At 44.9% G+C, this 18008-nt stretch overlaps 1 protein-coding gene across 3 annotated transcripts in view; it reads left to right on the plus strand.

Moving 5' to 3' along the window:
* GRK3 (G protein-coupled receptor kinase 3) overlaps nucleotides 1-18008 on the plus strand; it is a 117063-nt gene that overhangs the window by 91937 nt on the left and 7118 nt on the right. For 2 of the 3 annotated variants that reach the window (XM_074356767.1, XM_074356769.1), the window contains 8 exons: nucleotides 5913-5979; nucleotides 6441-6541; nucleotides 8206-8272; nucleotides 8988-9083; nucleotides 12512-12674; nucleotides 15127-15263; nucleotides 17030-17065; nucleotides 17658-17771. In XM_074356767.1, the coding sequence (XP_074212868.1) occupies nucleotides 5913-5979; nucleotides 6441-6541; nucleotides 8206-8272; nucleotides 8988-9083; nucleotides 12512-12674; nucleotides 15127-15263; nucleotides 17030-17065; nucleotides 17658-17771 (781 nt within the window). The remainder of the gene's footprint in view (nucleotides 1-5912; nucleotides 5980-6440; nucleotides 6542-8205; nucleotides 8273-8987; nucleotides 9084-12511; nucleotides 12675-15126; nucleotides 15264-17029; nucleotides 17066-17657; nucleotides 17772-18008) is intronic. The other variant, XM_074356768.1, reaches the window with a different exon arrangement.

An 18008-nucleotide genomic window follows, 5' to 3' on the forward strand; every position in this document is an offset into this window, starting at 1 on the left:
AACTCTATGCCAGTGGTGTGATGTGTGGCTAATAAAGCGAAGTCAGTCTTATGTGGTCATGGTTCAAGTTGGGAGTACTGCACCAGAAGTTAATTCCTTTGTGACATCCTTGATCAGACTTGGTCAAAGCTTTTTGTGTGATGTGACCCCGGCTGGGCTGATAGGAAGGCATCCAGAGGATGGTCATGAGAATGGGATGGGATGGAGGGAAAAGATGAGATGAGACTGGTGACAGCTAGAAATCGTGGCTTGAGCTCAGGTCGAAAGAGCTGGTGACCGTGCTTCGAGCAGCCGTGGTGTTGGGTCCAGCTGTTGGAAGGCCCATCTCATGGAAGGGGCTGTTCTCATAGGGATAGCTCCAGACAGGTAGGCATCTTCAGGAGGGAAAAGACCTGAGTTTGATGCAGTGTTCGAGCCGCCCTGTGAAGGAGTGTTCCGTCTCTCAGATAGCCAGCTCCCTGTCACTGCCTGGCGACTGTCTCTTGAGCCTGAAATAGAAAGACCCCTTCCAGTCTTGCCTAAAACAGATGAGATGAGATGACTCTTCCCCACTGAGATGTTTGATCTTCTGCCGCTCTTTCTAACACTCCCTCAAAAGACAGTCACAGGAGAGGAGATAGCACTAAAACCAAAGAGCAGGGGAATATTTTTTGACCGAAGTGATTTTTAAAAATATTTTTTTTTTGGTGAAGTATAGTCAATTTACAATATTGTGTCAATTTCTGGTGTACAGCATAAAAGTTCAGTCATACATATACATACATATTTTTGTTTTCATATGCTTTTTCATTATAGGTTACTACAAGATAGTGAATATAGTTCCCTGTGCCATACAGTATACACTTGTTGTTTATATTTTTTATATATAGTAGTTAGTATCTACAAATCTTGAACTCCCAATTTATCCCTTCCCATCTCCTTCCCTCCCTAATAACCATAAGTTTGTTTTCTGTGTCTGTGAGTCTGTTTCTGTCTTGTAAATAAGTTCATTTTTTTTTTAATCCCACATATAAGTGATATCATATGGTAAATTTCTTTCTCTTTCTGGCTTACTTCACTTAGAATTACAATCTCTGGGTCCATCCATGTTGCTGCAAATGGCATTATTTTATTCTTTTTTATGGCTGAGTAGTATTCCATTGTGTATATATACCATATCTTCTTTATCCTTTGACTTAAGTGATTTAAATTCGATTTGGTGAGCATTTATTGAGTACCTACAATATGCTGGAAACTGCTTGATGCTCCAGGATGAGGAGGAAGGGAGGGAGGGAGACACTTACAGCCCTTGAGGAGCTGGCAGGGGAGTAGATAGGTCCACACATAGGATCAAGGGCGGGGTGGGCTGGGTGCTAGGGAGCACAGAAACAGGATGACCAGTTCTAACTTGGGAGAGTAGGGCCGACTTCAGTAGGAATAGTCTGTGAAGTGTTCTTTCGGAGACAGGATAGCGGTCTAAAGACCTGGAGCAGGAACAAACTACGGGGAGGGGACAGCACAGAGCAGGTGGCCTTTGCCCATCAGTGACCTGTGAGTGGGGCATCACCTGCAGCCATGTGGGGAGGGTGTGCGAGAGACAAGGTAGCGGGAACGAGGGCGGGGCCCCGGAGGACTAGAATTCCATGCTCTGCAGCTGGGGCTTTGTTCTCAAAGCCCCGGAGACTGAAGGCTGCTAAGCAAAGGAGGGACAGAGGAAGGAAGCAATCTTTTAAGCAAACGTTGGCTCCTCAGTGAGAGGATGCTGGCAGTGGCGTGGAACGTGCGTGGAAGGACCAGGCCCAGGCAGGGAGCGCTGGAGGCAGACGGCTTAACGATACGGTTCTTTGAGTCTGGAACACTGCGTTTTTTTGGGTTTTGTTCTTCCGGTGGATGCTTGGCTATTGAAGGATAGGTGTTTAGATTCAAGGTAATTGGGAGGAGGGTGATATCATTACCCATATCAATGAGTATCAAGTGTCAGTGGTTCATGATAAACTGATGCTTTTCAAGGGCCCTTCGGGAGCAAAGCCCTGTGGTGAGATCTGCAGGAGATGGAGCCTCTGTCCCCTCAGCTTAAATGAGGGGACGAGAAAGTGATGTGTGGGGAAGCTCAAAACATGTACAGAAGCCTCCTGTTCCATGTCCACACACTGTTATAGAAGGGAGCCTGAGCAGCCGTCTTTCCCCGGACACAAGGGGCCTGGAAACTGAGACCAGTGATAGGGGTAAGGGGAAGAGCATGGCCTGCAGGGCCTCCTGGGGGCCAGCTGTGTGGTCAGCCTGTCCCCTGGGCATCCTGGCACTGTCACAGGCGACCACAATGCCAGTCCCTGTGGAACAAAGCAGACTCTGCGCCAGCCACTCCCCAGCACTGGGCCTCAGTCCACCCCAGGAGTAATGCCCTGGGGCATTTTTGGTTGTCACAGACCAGCCACCCCAGCAAAGTATCCCCCAGCTGAAGATGAGAAGGTGCTCCAGAGTGAGTCTCTTCCCCTCCTCCCCACATCCACACAGTGAGGGTGACCAGTGGTCACCAGTGGTGTTTTTTGCTTCTATTTTCTAAGGTCAAATACTTCTTGCACTGACTCGTATGTCCCAGTGCTTCAGCTGAAACAGTGCAGCACCCCCGGTTCTGTCACGATGCCCTCGAAGGGCGTGGGGGATGGGAATCTGGATGCAAGGAAGCTGTCAAGGCTGAGAACGTGTTTACGTCTCTGGGCTCAGTGATGGACCGAGCCACTCAGAGCCCATGTGTTTGGGCGCCAGTCACGGCTTCCACTTCACGTGGCTGTCGGATACCAGAAAGCCTCTGCACAAAGATGTGTCCACGTTGCAGCACATGGAATTGCTGTCACGGTCCTCAGTCTAGATTTCAGATACCTCTTAAAGAAAAGAACTGATGTGACAGTAGCCTTGATCTTAAACTTGTCACCATTGATTGTTGGACACAGGGAGAGAACCCGGAAGGTGGTCTGGGCAGAGCTGAGCTGTGTCCATGGTTACTGAGTTTGTTCCCGTGGGGAGAAAAGGAACGTTTATAAACATCTTGGCAGCTATTGGCTTAGGTTCAAAACACACATTTGATGTAACATGCAATCTTTTTGGTATTCTGAAATTAATTTTTGACGTAAGAGTTTTGAATCACTTGTATTTATAAATGTGTTGTTTTTGAAGTCGTTCCACTGTGAATGTGTTTCCCTGTATGTGTGTGTATGTGTATGTTTGTGTTTATCATGTCTTGAGCGATTTCCCAACTCGTCTGGGGGGAATTTGCAGCCCTCCCATTCCCTCTGCCATTCAGAAGCCGCATCTGACCACTGCACACGTCCCCCAGTGCAGCCAGAGCGCTGCATGTGCCGTGAGGAGGGCTTGGCCCGCATTGCGAGCTGTTGACAGGCCCGTTACCGTCTCCTATTTAAAGCGGCTGCATCAGGGAGCAGCTGTGATCACACAGCTCTGTGAGCACCACGTGCCTCCCTCCGAGTGGAGATCATTACTATCGGAGGTTTTCTTTAACATTTTCCAAAATAGAAACAGAATCTTTGGTTCGGTTCACAAAGAACAATCAAGAATACATTGGAAACAGATGCGCATCGGGACTTGCACTTGAAAGACCAAACACTGCGGCACGGAACTGAAGAGCCGAGAAGCATTTCTGACTGTTTTCTTACTGAGTCGGACACGGCAGAGCTCTATTTATAAAACGGGATTTGTAGTGACAGATAGGGCCCATGTGCTGGGAATGCTTTTGGCACCACTAACTTTAACTCCAGTCCCCTTGCAGAAGCCCTCCCTCTGGTCTCATGAAAGAGTTTTTAAATTTAGCACAGAGCATTTCTGTCAGAACACAGGAGTCCTTCTCTCCGAGTGTCAGGGCGACAGGGCTTGGCTTCCGGCGTCAGACGCAGGCAGGCACATGGGGGTCAGGACAGGAACCGGTCCTCAGGCTTTGCACACAGGAGCCAGATCGGACGGATCTGCCGAAACACAGGAGACCTTCACACAACCCCCTTTTAGACGTTAGGGAGCCCTGTCGGGTTGAAACAGCTATATCATGCGGAGAGCCTGAAGTTCTAGTAAGATAAACCTTTTTTCCTTTTCTCATGAACCATGAGTGTGTTAATATCTCTGTGTATTTTGCATAAAAGAATGGTACAGGTCAAGTTTTTAAAAACTATAATATAAATAACAGGTATTGTTTGGTGTTCTAGCCTACTGGCTTTTTTCAATGTATTCATTTTACATTTCCTTCTTAGAAACAATTAGGATGGAAATAATATTTCCAATCAGAATCTCTTTTAAAGATTAGTGTCTGTTTGCTCGGTACTAATTCACCTGGTTTAGATTATTTTTCCATGTGAATGCTGTCAAGAGATGGAAATGACTGTTTTTCATGGCATGAGAGAGAAAGCAAGCACCAGAGTGCCCTCTCTTGTACAAAGTGGAAACTGAAATATTTCCATAATAAATACTCTGAAGTGGAATGATCTCTTCAAGAGGTGATTCCGTGCATGGTTTAACTAATTCAGTAGCAGCTGCAAGGGTAGGTGCAATTTTAGGGTTTTTTTTTTCCCCTAAATCACACTGGTTTATGTGTTCAGCATCCTAATCCATTTTATAGAGTTAACTGGACACTATTTTATACAATATCTTGCCTCAGATTATTTGGCATATGTCTTATAATAAATATATATGTTAAATATATAATATATAATGACATATAATATATTCAAATATAAAATACATTACATATAATTATATTATAATTTTATCACACTATAATTATAAATGTTATACTATGATTATTATATAATTATGTAATGTATTATCTAGTAATGTATTGTAATAAATAATACATAATAAATCTATAGGATTAGTCATTTTACAGGCGTGTCTCACTATCAGATAACTGTCATATATATCCCTTCTTTAATTTTCAAATAAATAAGGGCCATGGCTTTCTAATTTGCATGTTTACTAGTCTCTTTTAATGCTAAGATTTCCTTCAAAGGCCAGCTTCTTCAGAGCTTTGAAAGCATAGTCAAGGGTAAGAATAATTTCTTTACATAGTTCATCAAGCAGGCATTCATTTAGTGAGTTAGAAGGCTTGGTTAATCTCACTAAGCTACATCAGACGCCCACCGTATGCTGTCGTTGGCTACTCGCATGTCCGCTGTTCTGGTTGTTGCTGTCACCCTGTTGGTGACGTGCGCGGTGTTATGCCACTTACCGATGAAGAAACTGATACGGAAGGTTTACATGACTGGCTCGCAGTCAGCAAACAGCCAAGTCCCAACATGAACTCGGGGTTTCTGACTCATAAGCCAGGGGCTCTTTGTGAGTAAAACATGAGTGAGCGGTTCTCAGAACTCTGGGGGCTCTGGGAGCACAGGGTTAGTTTATATCTCTTACCCTCAAAGGAATGTATTGCTTAAAATTACTGGGTTCTGCGGAACCCAGTGTTCTTCTTGGTCGTGTTTTGGTTTGACTGCAGTTCTTTGGGTTGTCTGAGGGACTCACATCTATTTTTCTTAAAAAAAAAAAAAAAAGTATGAAAGTTACTATTATTTCAAACACTAATATGACAATGTGATATACATGACTTTCATTTTCATAAGTACCTGTTGGCTAATTTTTTTTCCCAGATGATATTTTAAATGACCACTTGAAATACATCTGCAAAAGTATGTTTGGGTTCTGTGGTTTTATTCGAAGGATCAGGCGGTTCACGTAAACATAAGCCTTGCTCTTTGAGGACCTGATAAATCTGACCGCCAATCTGATCGTGCCTTTTCTTCTGGAAAAGATACATGTTTATGGCTTTTTTATTTCGACAGTTTTGAATGAGCAGTGACAGAACCGTAATACTAGTTGACAAGACTTGTGAAGTTACCTGATAGCATACAGTCATAGAATTTTCTTTATTTCTACAGTCACAGCCCTTTCAGACAACATAAAACCAAAGATAAGCATGAGATAGACCGAATGACACTCACCATGGTAAGGTTAAAAACTGTTTTTTATTTGCTTTATAATTTTCATGTTCCATTCCATTACAACCAGTGTTTTTTTAAAAAAAAATGCTTCCTTAAAATAACGGAGACAGATGCCAAGGCAGATACCAGGACGTGCTAGCAATTGGTAAGAGAAAAGTTTAGAAAATCAAGAACAAAATGAAAGAAATCAAATGAAAGGAAAAATGTGCTGGGCTGCGTAAGAGCGAGGCTACCTTCTGATTCTTCTGGCCCCAGCCGGTTGATTGACCTTAAAAATGATTCCTAACAGGTCCATGTTTCTTTTAGAGTAAATGTTCATTGGTGATGAATCTACAGTTTTGTTCTGTTTTATTTTTTTTAACACTCCTTATCCAAGAAACGGCCTTTAATTCTGGTTGGATGTGAGGGCATGGTTTCCATGAATGCATTTTTGAAATTGTATTCTCTGCCTCCCTCCCCCCTTAGAATGTTGAACTTCCAGACACCTTCTCCCCCGAACTGAAGTCCCTTCTGGAAGGCTTGCTCCAGCGAGACGTTACTAAGCGACTTGGCTGCCACGGAGGCGGGTAGGCCGTTGCTTCTGCCTTTCAGCATCTTTGCCCAGAAAGCAGAGCAGCAACTTTCAATCTTAGCAAGAGTCTTCCGTTTCAATTTGAGGAGGTGGGGGTAGGGGGACCACATGGGAACTGTGTCTGTTTTCCCATGTATAATTAACAACTAAAGGGGTCACTACCTTTTGGACTTAAAAAGTCGAATCAGGTAGATGATAGAGAGGAATTCTGATATTTCATAGTTCGTTTGGTTACGTATCAGTAATGATTATCTTTGTGATTATGGCAGTTGAACATTCTGATCTGGTGCTCACTTATTTCCTCCCACGTGTAACTGATTGACTGCTATCTTAAACATGCTTTCTGTCTGTTACCCCTCACTTTGGGGGGAAGGACCCAAACAGCAATACTTGGAAAGCTTATGGAGAAGGACTTAAGACAGACCCTTCTCCTGTTTCTCCCTGTTCCCAGGCTTGCTTTGCATATATACAACTTTTAATGTATGTTGTATGTATATATGGCATGTGGTGGGGCAGGATTCCTTGTTTGGAGTTCCAGTGAACATTCTGTCTTCAGCCTGTCTCACCCCGCCACACACGGACACACACGCCCGCGCGTGCGCGCACACACACACACACACACACACACACTGTGATGAGCCTGGAGCTTAGCATCTCAGGCCCCAGGGCCATAGTTCTCCCACTGCTTCAGTGACTGCTCCTCCATCCGCTCCCATCTTTTTTGCTGATGGGCCCCTGTCACTCTCTTTACAGTAATTTTAGTGATTTTGGGGAAGTGAGGAATTGGGGATGACTGGCTGTTGGCCCGAGACAGCAAAGTGTGGGAGAGACAGTCCAGAGTTCTGCTTTAGGCCTTTTGACCTCATCTAAGGGCCTTCTGGCGTGTAGGATGAGGGTCAGTGATTGGGAGACAGATTTGGGAGTCGTCTGCCAGCACTGGGTGCTTAAAAGCCTGGCAGAGTGGGATCACCCAGGAGCGATTGTAGAGGAAAGGCACTGAGAACCAGCCCGGGGACTGTGAGACGTCGACCATGGACGGGAGGAGGACCCGGGCCAGGGCAGGAGGGAAGCACTGGCGTGGGGCACTGGGAACTTACTTGTCTCTGACGCAGGCTTTCCTCGGAGTATACAACTTCTTCTGCTCCGCACGCACTGAACTTTCACAGTGATCTTTGGGAAAAACTGTCTTCTCAATTCATGAAGGGGTTTGCCATGCACTGTTCTATGAGATTTCTAGTTTTGCTTCAAAATAAATGCTTGATGCTTTGTGTTCCCGTCATCTTACCTGTCATGACTCGTAGACATTTGCTGTAAACCTCTTTGACGTGTAGATCTCGAAGTTAACTCAGTCAAATTTGTGCCCACAGTTACAGATCAGATGTAGACAGAACTGTGAAAGCTCCTAGGTTATCTTAGACCGGGATAAACCTCCCCAGTAAATTGTCATAGGGGACAAGATTCCTAGGCTCCGTGTGCAGTATTTCCAAACATCACAGTGTTTCCTGGGTTGCTTCGAAAGGGGCATCTTTTACTTGCTTTCTTAACGAGCTGGAAATAGTTGTTCCTGTGTGTCCTTTAATAGGAGATAGTTCTTGCAAAAGACATTCTTAGATTTCCAAATGCGTGCTTTCTGCTGTTGTGACTCCCTCTCTCCCGCAGCGCACAGGAGCTGAAAGAGCACGACTTCTTCAGGGGCATCGACTGGCAGCACGTTTACCTGCAGAAGGTACTCAGGGGGAGGGGGGGACCCCCTCCGCCGGCGCCACCCCCGCCGTGCTCTCCCTCCGCCTCCCTGCTGCCTGGCTCAGTCCGCAGGGTCCCGCCCCAGCGCTCCCTCCACAGCACTTACTCCCCTTCTGTCCTGGTGGCTCATTCCCTTTGGGGCAGCTTCCCCCTCTTCATCTATGTGTAAAAATGTGCGAGAAAGATTTGTCATACACTTACAGACACTCTCTAGCCCAGCACCCCCTACTTTAAGAATCAGCATGATCAGAGAGCAGCACAATTACTTTTGCTTATTTTGAGCTACTTTCTTAGATATTCTTGTTGATACAGTAAGACACCCCAAATTCAAGTTTTTGGGTTTTTTTCTCAATGTTGATGATCAGCTTTGGACTCGTCTTTGCATGAACTCCCACTGTCGAAGAATGATGCTCTGCTGGTCCTGCCCTGTGAGAACTAGAGTTTGGGCTCTGGTTCAGCCAGCAGCAGCCTTGGGGCATTTGTGGGTTTAGGCCCCACTGCAGGCTCAGGCTGTAGCTGCTGGAACAGAGGGCTGCATCTCCCTCGAGGGCATTCTGAACTATGTCCGGTGATTTATATGCGCCTGCGTGGACCCTGGCACGTTGGTGTCTCGCACTGTGGTCTCTGTAGAGTGTAGTAGGTGGGGGCAAGGCCGTAAGTCATCTGATAACTGAACCCTACTTCTCTCGCTCTTCCAGTACCCTCCACCCTTGATTCCTCCCCGGGGGGAGGTCAATGCAGCCGACGCCTTTGACATCGGCTCGTTTGATGAAGAGGATACCAAAGGCATCAAGGTACACCTGCCACGCTTGCTTTCAGGTTCTTACTTTGGAGGTTATTTTATTGGAAATCAGACTCCCTGATTAGTACTGGCCTGTTTGTGAACTGTAACTTACAAACGCACATCCACACATTTGAAGAAAGTAGAAGCGATCAAGGACCTGAACTAGAAACTACGAAAGCTTTCTTTGGACTAATCACTTTGTGTTTGATAAACTGCAGAACGGTCACATTTTTATTGATTTGGGAAAAAAAATTTTTTAATTGGAGTATAGTTGATTTACGATGTTGTGTTAGTTTCTGGTGTACAGCATAGTGATTCAGTTACACATGTATATATTCTTTTTCATATTCTTTTTCACCATAGGCTGTTCCACGATACTGAATATAGCTCCCTGTGCTGTGCAGTAGGGCCTTGTTGTTTTGGTTGGGATAGACTGGTGTATGAAACAGGGAAAACACCCGTGTGATGGCACATGGACTTTGCCTCGGGCCCAAAGAGCCAGCCTTAATTCTCCCAAACATCCTGATCTCTCAGTGTTAGGATGAAAAGAGCAAACGGCATGAATCATTGTGCCTCTGTCAATCAAAAGTGAAACAATCACTGTTTTTTTAATACATCGAATCATCTGCGTTTCTCAAACGTTTGTTCCTACCATTATTTTCCAAGGAGACAGGGCGTAATTAGAGAGGGTGAGTCACGGCAGAAAGTCATCCTCTTGCGGATGTTAAGTCAAAATCTGTCACTACATGTCAAGTTCTGCTGCCCCCACTTTCCCAGTTTCCCCCAGGGTCTCCCCACTCCCTCTGAGAGGCTCCCAGTGTCTTCTCAGCTGTATCTGGAGACCCACAGGCTGGGAGCACATGGGATGTGGGGGCAGAAATGATGGGTGCAGGACTGGAGGAGGCTGTGAGGATTGTCGGGAAGGGAGCAGCTGCTGAGAGCCGCCTGGGAAGGCCGGGTACCGCCAGGAACCGGGGAGGGAGTGGCCGTGGGTTACAACCAAGGTGTCAGGAAAGGAGGGTCTCAGCTGTCAAGGTGACCAGGATGCTTGCGGGACCAGCTTATTGGGACAGCAAGGATGTTAGGTCACGCCCGGTGGATAGGACCCAGGCTGCTTCCATGATTTCGGCCATGGATCCCCTAGGGACCGCAGTGTGACCACCTCTGGGCATCTTCTGTGGCCCGGACAGACAAGTCCCTTGTCCCTTGTTGGGGTGTACCACCTGACAGCAGTGCTCTGGGAATCGCCCCTTTACAGTTATCATAAAGGGTCACTGTGGTCCCCATAGAATTTTGTCATCCAACAAACTTCTCTCCATCAAAGGGCACTACAAATAAAATGAGTGCCATGTGGAGCCCATGAAATGTTTGGTGGTCAGAAACAATTCTTGGAGTTTAAATTTTGTCAGCTGTAATCTGGGCTTTGGTGTCAGACAGATGGGGCTCGGATTGGCATCTATCAGCTGAGTGAATTGGGGCCGTTTCGGGAACCTTGTGAGCTCTGGTTTCTCACCTGCGAAGGGAGTGGGTTCATGCCGGGCTTCTCTGAGGGTGGACCGCCCCGTGTCTGCTCCGAGCTTCTGTCATGGTGGGTCTGGTTCCTCCTGAGCAAGAGGTGAGAAGGAGCAGGCTTTGTGTCTAAAAAAGGCGCCCAAAGAATTCATTGTTCTTTAAAAAAAAAAAAAAAAAAAAAAAGCTCACTTCATGTAGAGTTCTGTTTCATTCATTTTTCACGTAAGCTGAGTCATAAAGACCAAGGTTTTCTGACCTGACAGGAGGTGGAACGGTTTGCGTGTAAAGCAGAGTTGGCCGTTTCAGAGCAGCTGCTTAGGAAAGGAGGGTGGTTTTACTTTTGCCGAACTGTCTAGACTCTGTTCCAGTGCCCCTACCACAGGGCGCTCTTCCAGCATCAGTGCTCTACCCCTCCCCACCCCTTACACACACACACACACACACACACACACACACACACACACACACACACATAAACACACACGGGTGTTCACACTCAGAACAACCAAAGGTTTCAGCGCTGGGTTTGGTTTGGGTGTCTGAAAAAGAAAGAAAGAAAGAAAAGAAAGGCAAAAACTGTACAAATTTTGATCTCAGAATCAACACGTTAGGACAATAGGTCGGGAAGAGTGGGTGCATGGCGCCCCGACTGGGACCTGAGCTGCGGGTCCCTCCGTCGTTTGATTGATACCCTCAGGGCCTGGGGGCCAGTGCCCCACCCAAGCCCTTTCTCCCTTCTCCTTCTAAATAACTTGCATGTAATAATCTCTCTCCTGTACTTACCTCTCAGGGAAGGGAGTGAGCAAGTTAAGCTTCCAAAGAGAGCCGCGCTTTCTAGAGACAAGCCTATTCTTTTCCATCAGTAGGATCATGGGTCTTTCTGCCGCAGAACTGTAGCTCAGATGCAGACAACCACTTTCCTAGCTCACTCCCAGAGTGCAGCCTCGCTTAGCAGAAGAATGAAGAATTTTGAGTCAGTGGGGGAGGGTACAGCTGAGTGGTAGAGCGCATGCCTAGCAGGCATAAGTTCCTGGGTTCAATCCCCAGTACCTCCATTAAAAAATAAATACATAAATAAAAACCGAATTACCTCCCTCCAAAAAAGATTTTTTAATAAAAAATAAGTTATTTTAAAAAGGATTTTGAGACATAATTGAGAAGAGAAACGCAATCATCAGTCTAATTTTTATTACAGCACCTCAGAAAGGCCAAGTTGCCTAACTCTCTGTGCATCTTGAGCTGTATGAACATACTGTTCAACTTGGATTAGCTGGGAGGTTCCTGGGATGGATGGTAAACCCAGCCAAGTTGCCATTCTTTTCTCACTTTCCAGATGAGTAGAGGGCAGTCAGAAAGCCCTCCTGGGTTCTCCCTTGTCCTTGAATTGAAAACCACAGGAATCTGTTTTCCTATTTTTATAAATATGATATCCTCATCATCGTGGAAATTTTATTGTGTTGTCGGAATCTTGTAGTACTTTAAGCAAATCCCTATGTATGTTACGTTTTCATTGGGAAAATGTCATGAAGAGGGAGGCCTATAGCTCAGTGGTAAAGCACATGCTTAGTGTGCACAGGGTCCTGGGTTCAATCCCCAGTACCTCCTCTAAAGATAAATAAGTAAACCTAATTACCTCCCCTCCCAAAACAAACAAATAAACAAAAATGTCAAGAAGATGCTGGAGGAGACTGGGCCGAATCCCACCGATCCGGGGCTGCAGGGGAAGCACTTGCCAGTCACCACCCTGTGTGGGTCCTAGTCACTTGACTGTCATCGGTGGGGGTTTCCGACACCTTAACGAATCCTCTCTTTATGGTTACAGGCTGTCATCTAGTTACCACCCTCCCTACGGTGAGGGCACTTTTGAATTTGTTGCCTTTGTAAGCATGTTAAACCGTAAATATCTCGATCTCTTGAAATGATCAGCTTCTCGACTGCGACCAAGAACTGTACAAGAACTTCCCCCTGGTGATCTCTGAACGCTGGCAGCAGGAAGTGGCGGAAACAGTTTACGAAGCAGTAAATGCAGACACAGATAAAATCGAGGCCAGGAAGAGAGCTAAAAATAAGCAGCTTGGCCACGAAGAAGGTAAAATAGCTAGCACATCTCAAGGTGCTTCTAATGCAATGAATTTTCAACGTTTCTTGTAAAGCTGAAAGAGCATCTGGGTCGTCAGGTACTTTCCAGTAGAGGTGGGGGAGAGGCCGTAAATTGTTTTTGTTTTATCGGACTCAGGAAAGTTTGGCATCGTGTGTCCAAGTCTTTAATTTAGTCCACATATAAATAATATATGTAAAGGGGGGTGGCAGTACTTTGTCAATATGCCCTCTTCTCTTGGAGTGTTTGGGGCCAGTTTGGAAGTTTCGTTCCTTGAAGATGAAGTATTACAGTGTCAGGAACAGGGCTGGCTTCGTGGGCGTATGACCTCTGTGGTCTTATAAGGCCCCCCACTCAGGTTAATGCTTTGCTTTCACCATCTTGACATTTTAAATAATTTTTTAACAAGGAGGCTGCGTTTTCATTTTTCACTGTGCCCCACAGGGTATGGTGAGGACCTTAGATTATTACTTGTCAAGAGACGTAAATGTATACAAATGTATTTATGTTATAAGCAACATTAAAGAGTCGTCAAAGCATATTTTTATTTATAAGATTTGAGTCCCCCATTAGGATTTCCAAAGTGGAATGCATAACGTCAAGGGTTAAATAAATCAGTCCTCCTGGATTCACCAAATAATTGTCACTGTTGGTTTTTCTAAGGCTTTATGAATTTTGGATATTTAAATGTATTATGATTAGTGATTAGTGATTCTGATAAGATATCTTTTCATTTTACTTCTAAGCAAAGAATGACCAGAAACAGTTACAGTCTGTGAACAGGTTGCTCTGGTGGGGGCATTTTGAGGCAGGACTCCTGGGTCTTAGTGACCGTTCCCCAGTAGCACTTATCGTCTATTAAGAAAAGTGTCCTCCATCCGGGATGAACGACTCGTTACCTCAAAGTCCACTGAGTGCACCAGGGGAACATGGCAGCCCTTTAACTGTGCTCATCTCCATTCCTCAGGGAAAGGGGCTCTATTTCTAAGCCGTTCTTTGGGGAATGGGTCCACTGAGATCACTTTGGATCATGTTCGCTAGAGATTTTACATAGAAAAATCACATCCGCGGTAACTTGCTCAAGGGAGAGCCACGACGTTACTAGAATATTAGCAAATTGGACCCAGGAAAAAAAAATTGGTCTTAATTACCTTGTTTGAAGCGTATCCTTTTAGTTAGAGCTGCAGTTAGACCATCTAGCAAATCAGTGAATTCATCTTCGTGTATAAGTGAGTCGTGGCGGTAAAACCAGATCTTGGTTGAAGGTTTCAGAAGACCCCCTTCCAGAACAATGCAGTCTAGGCTTAGGTCCCTGAAGTGAGAATGCGAGGCTCCTACTTTTTAAACAGACTTTAGAAATGCAGCCAGTTTTTCCATTAAAAAGGCAATTCCGTGAACCACATCCCCTCACCACTGACCCTCCCCGGGTCCCTCCCTCCCTCATTTTTTCCCCTCCTGCTGGTGTCCAGGTGATGCAACATGGGTTTTGCTTATTTTGCTTGTTGTCTGACTCTCTTTGGAATGTAAGCTCCCCGAAGGTGGGGACCTTGGTCTCTCTCATTCGCTGCTGAATCCAGAATGCCGAGGACTTCCCCAGCACCTCTGCACTCATTTCCTTCCTAGTTGAATGAAGGAGTGAGTGAGCTGAGCTGAATGAATGGTTTTAGCACAGTCACCAAAGCCTGCAAGGAAGGCAAAGCAAACCACTTAAAATCAGTCTTTTTTTTTTTTTTTTTTTTTGAGAGACAATACTTTGCTGTAAAAATGGAATCAGGACTCAACATGAGCATGAATGAGCTTGGTCTCTCCTGCAGAACCATATATTCAAAGGATCACTATAACCTTAAGTGGAAGAAGGAACAGTTTTTGGCCCCTGTGTTGCTTTGGCTTACCTGGACAGGGAAACCCCTTCTCTGTTGGGTTTTTTTTTTTTAATAACACGAAAAGGAGAACCCCAATTCCGTAGAAAGGCAGAGGTACTTTGGGGCATAGCTCGAGTTTAATCACTCTCTCTCCTCCAATTCTTACTACACATCATGGAAACATCGTTTGCGAACAAACTTTTGCCCTCTCAGAGCAATAAAGGAACATCATGAATTTATCAGAATATTGAGAAACAGCCATTTAATAATGTCAGTAGTGAGCTGAAGACACCTGTTCTGGAACGTGTATAAAACTGAAATAATGGGGGCGGGATAGAGCTCAAGGGTGGGGCATGTGCTTACATGCACGAGGTCCTGGGTTCAATCCCCGGTACCTCCATGAAAAAATTCATGATAAAAAAATAAAAAATAAAATAATGATTTCTGTAATGTGTTCTCCTTATAGAAGCGTGCTTTTCGCCCCCCTCCCCTCCCCAGGTGTGTGATTCTGTTTGTTCTGAGCAGCAGCAGACATTCTGGGTCAGACCCTGCTGAGTGCGTGGCTGTGTTCTGTTCCTCAGATTACGCCCTGGGGAGAGACTGCATCCTTCACGGACACATGCTGAAGCTGGGGAACCCATTCCTGACTCAGTGGCAGCGTCGATATTTTTACCTCTTTCCAAACAGACTCGAATGGAGAGGAGAGGGGGAGTCCCGAGTAAGTCTGCGGCAGCCCCATCCCGCCCCGAGCCCTTCTTCCTGGGGTGTCGACTGTCCCGGGGGTGATTTCACGTTGCCGGCATGTTTTGTACCTAAAGGTGGCCCTAAGCCCTGTGTGTCTATTTTAACTGGTGTACGTGAGACCTGAATGTTCAGATGTTCACTTTGAAACTTCTGAGTCAAGGAAGGATTTGGTAATACCTGAAAATAGGACGTACCGTTCAGTGAGGTCAAGGCAGGCGGGCTCGAGGAAGGCGGGAGAGCTGTGGGCAGATCAAAAAGGAAGAAAGAAAAATCTGGGACTTGGTGTCTGACAGAGGTGTTTAAATCCACTGCTCCATGACTCTGGGGCTTTGAGTACGTTGTTCTGTTGACTGAGCCTCAGTTTCCTCATCTGTAAAATGGGAGAAGTGGAAATTACAACAGTAGTATGATTCTGCATATTTATCTTAGGCCAGGGGCTATAAACACATGCGCGTGCGCACACACACACACATACACACACACACAAGCATTTAATTTGTTTAGCAACCTTTGAGGTCTAACCCTTATTTTATAAAGAGGGAACCAGGCATTAGAGAGAGAAGGCCTGGTGCCAATGACAGATAGACAGGTGAGGGTGAAGAGTGGTTCTGACCAGGGTATACCTGGGCCCCGAGTCTCCATTATGCAGCACCCCCAAGTCAGGGTCCAGTCAAATGAGGCCAGGGCACCTGACCCCACCTCCTATTGTCTCTACCTTGTTGGAAAATCCTAAATAGGTTTCATACAATTAGTCGCAAAGATACAGCTGCCCTCTAAGGTCCTTTAGAGAGGTAATGTTTATAAACAAGAAAAAGGAAATTTCTGATCCACACCATCCCGCTCAGCAAGACAGACAGCATTTACTAAGCACCTGCTGTGTGAGGGGCCCAGAGCTCATCTCCATGGAAGGTAGCAACCCAGGGGAAGGGTTTCTACTGTTGGGGAGGGAAGAGTTGGTTGTCCTAAGCAGGACAGCGGTCCCAACTGTGAAAAACACGGTTGGTGTATCAGAACAGCACTGTCAGCTCACCAGGGGCCAGAGCGGGGGAAGCTGTGAGCCCGCATCTTGTGGATTTGACTGTGGAATGTGTTTTGTAATTCCTCGTTGGTGAAGGTGCCATTGGATTATGAGTGTTTGCTGCTGCCTCTTAGCACATTCCTTACAAATAAGCAAGATCGTCTCATTATCACTAGTGCCGGGAAGGTCATTTTCTAAAAACTAATACATCTAGGATCTGCGTTATAATTAATAAGATGCTGTGGGTCTTGAATTATAACTCAGGTACTGGTAAGTATTATGTACGATATATATAACATTATATAAAATATATGTAATTATATAAATATAAGAATTATATTTTATATAATATTACATATGTATTTTTTACATTGTAGAATATTTACTAGCACCTGAATTATAATTCATGCAAGCATTATTATATAATATATATTTCCAGATAATGAGTGGCCCTGGGCATATTAGGCATTCACTATGCTATCTGCTGGTAAGCCACTGTTTTACACATTGAAAGGGAATTATCTCACTTTTCAGGATATTTGAAAACTGTTTTAAAAAAATCTTCTGTTTTACATCGGATGCAATAAATTATCTTGGTTTTAAAAAGAGTCAGCGTTTAGTGTTCTAGTCTAGAAGCCACATTTAACATGCACGGGTAGCTTTGTAAACTTAAGTAAGGAAAAAGAAAACGTGAGTTTATGATGGTGTTGTTTTTCATTTAGGATTCCTGGAGTATCTATCCCAAAAAACATAAGCTGGTAAGGTCCTCAACGACACTATCGCATTCCCTTGAAGCAGTAATGCCATAGACCTAGTGGAACAGTCTTTTCAGGACTGGATTTAGAACATCACTCCGATATGATCAGAATGGCGCCGGCTCGCAAGCTAACATGGCCAGACATTTACCGAGCTGCTGGGTCCAAAGCCAGTGGCACGCCTCTTGCTCATGTAGATTTTCTGCAATGTCTAACTGTCCCCTCACAGCAGGATGGACAGAGTCCAGCAGAGTGTGCGATGCAGAAAGTGCACGTGCAATTCACGCTCACGCGTCAGTTCTGCATCGAGGGAACAGCTTTGCTTTTTGCCTCGTAGAGACGTTCCTTTCTTGGCGGTTTTCTTTGGGATATTATATTTTGAATCTTTGTCCAACATTCAAAATATTCAAAAATACTACATGTTCCTTTTGTAGCCATTTCCCTCCGCTTCTAGAATATCGTCAAAGAAAGAAAAATGCCGATTTTTGTGGTTACTTTTTCTAAGCTGATAGTTTTCGGTGTTATTTTATTCATTTAACTTGAGAAATCATGAAATGACCTGAGGTAACATATAATCTTTTATTTTTACGGTCAGCAAAATTTACTGACAATGGAGCAGATTCTGTCCGTGGAAGAAACTCAGATTAAAGACAAAAAATGCATTTTGTTGAGGATAAAAGGAGGGAAGCAATTTGTCTTGCAGTGTGAGGTGAGTTCGTATTTTTATTTTTTCCAGAGGTGAAATTTAGGGCAATGACATAAGTAGGGAAGAAGCCTGCCGGGTTGAAAAACGCTTTCTCACTTGCCCAGGGAGCAAAGAAACCTCAAAGATACAAAGTGTTCGGCAAATTAATAGTTATTTTAGAAACATTTTAAATTAGAAAATGGCAGGAGGAAAGACGTGGAATCTTGTGATTACCGTCTCTGGAAACAGTCCAATATTTAA

Source organism: Camelus bactrianus, chromosome 32 (genome assembly GCF_048773025.1).
Source record: "Camelus bactrianus isolate YW-2024 breed Bactrian camel chromosome 32, ASM4877302v1, whole genome shotgun sequence".
NCBI classification, from domain to species: Eukaryota; Metazoa; Chordata; class Mammalia; order Artiodactyla; family Camelidae; genus Camelus; species Camelus bactrianus.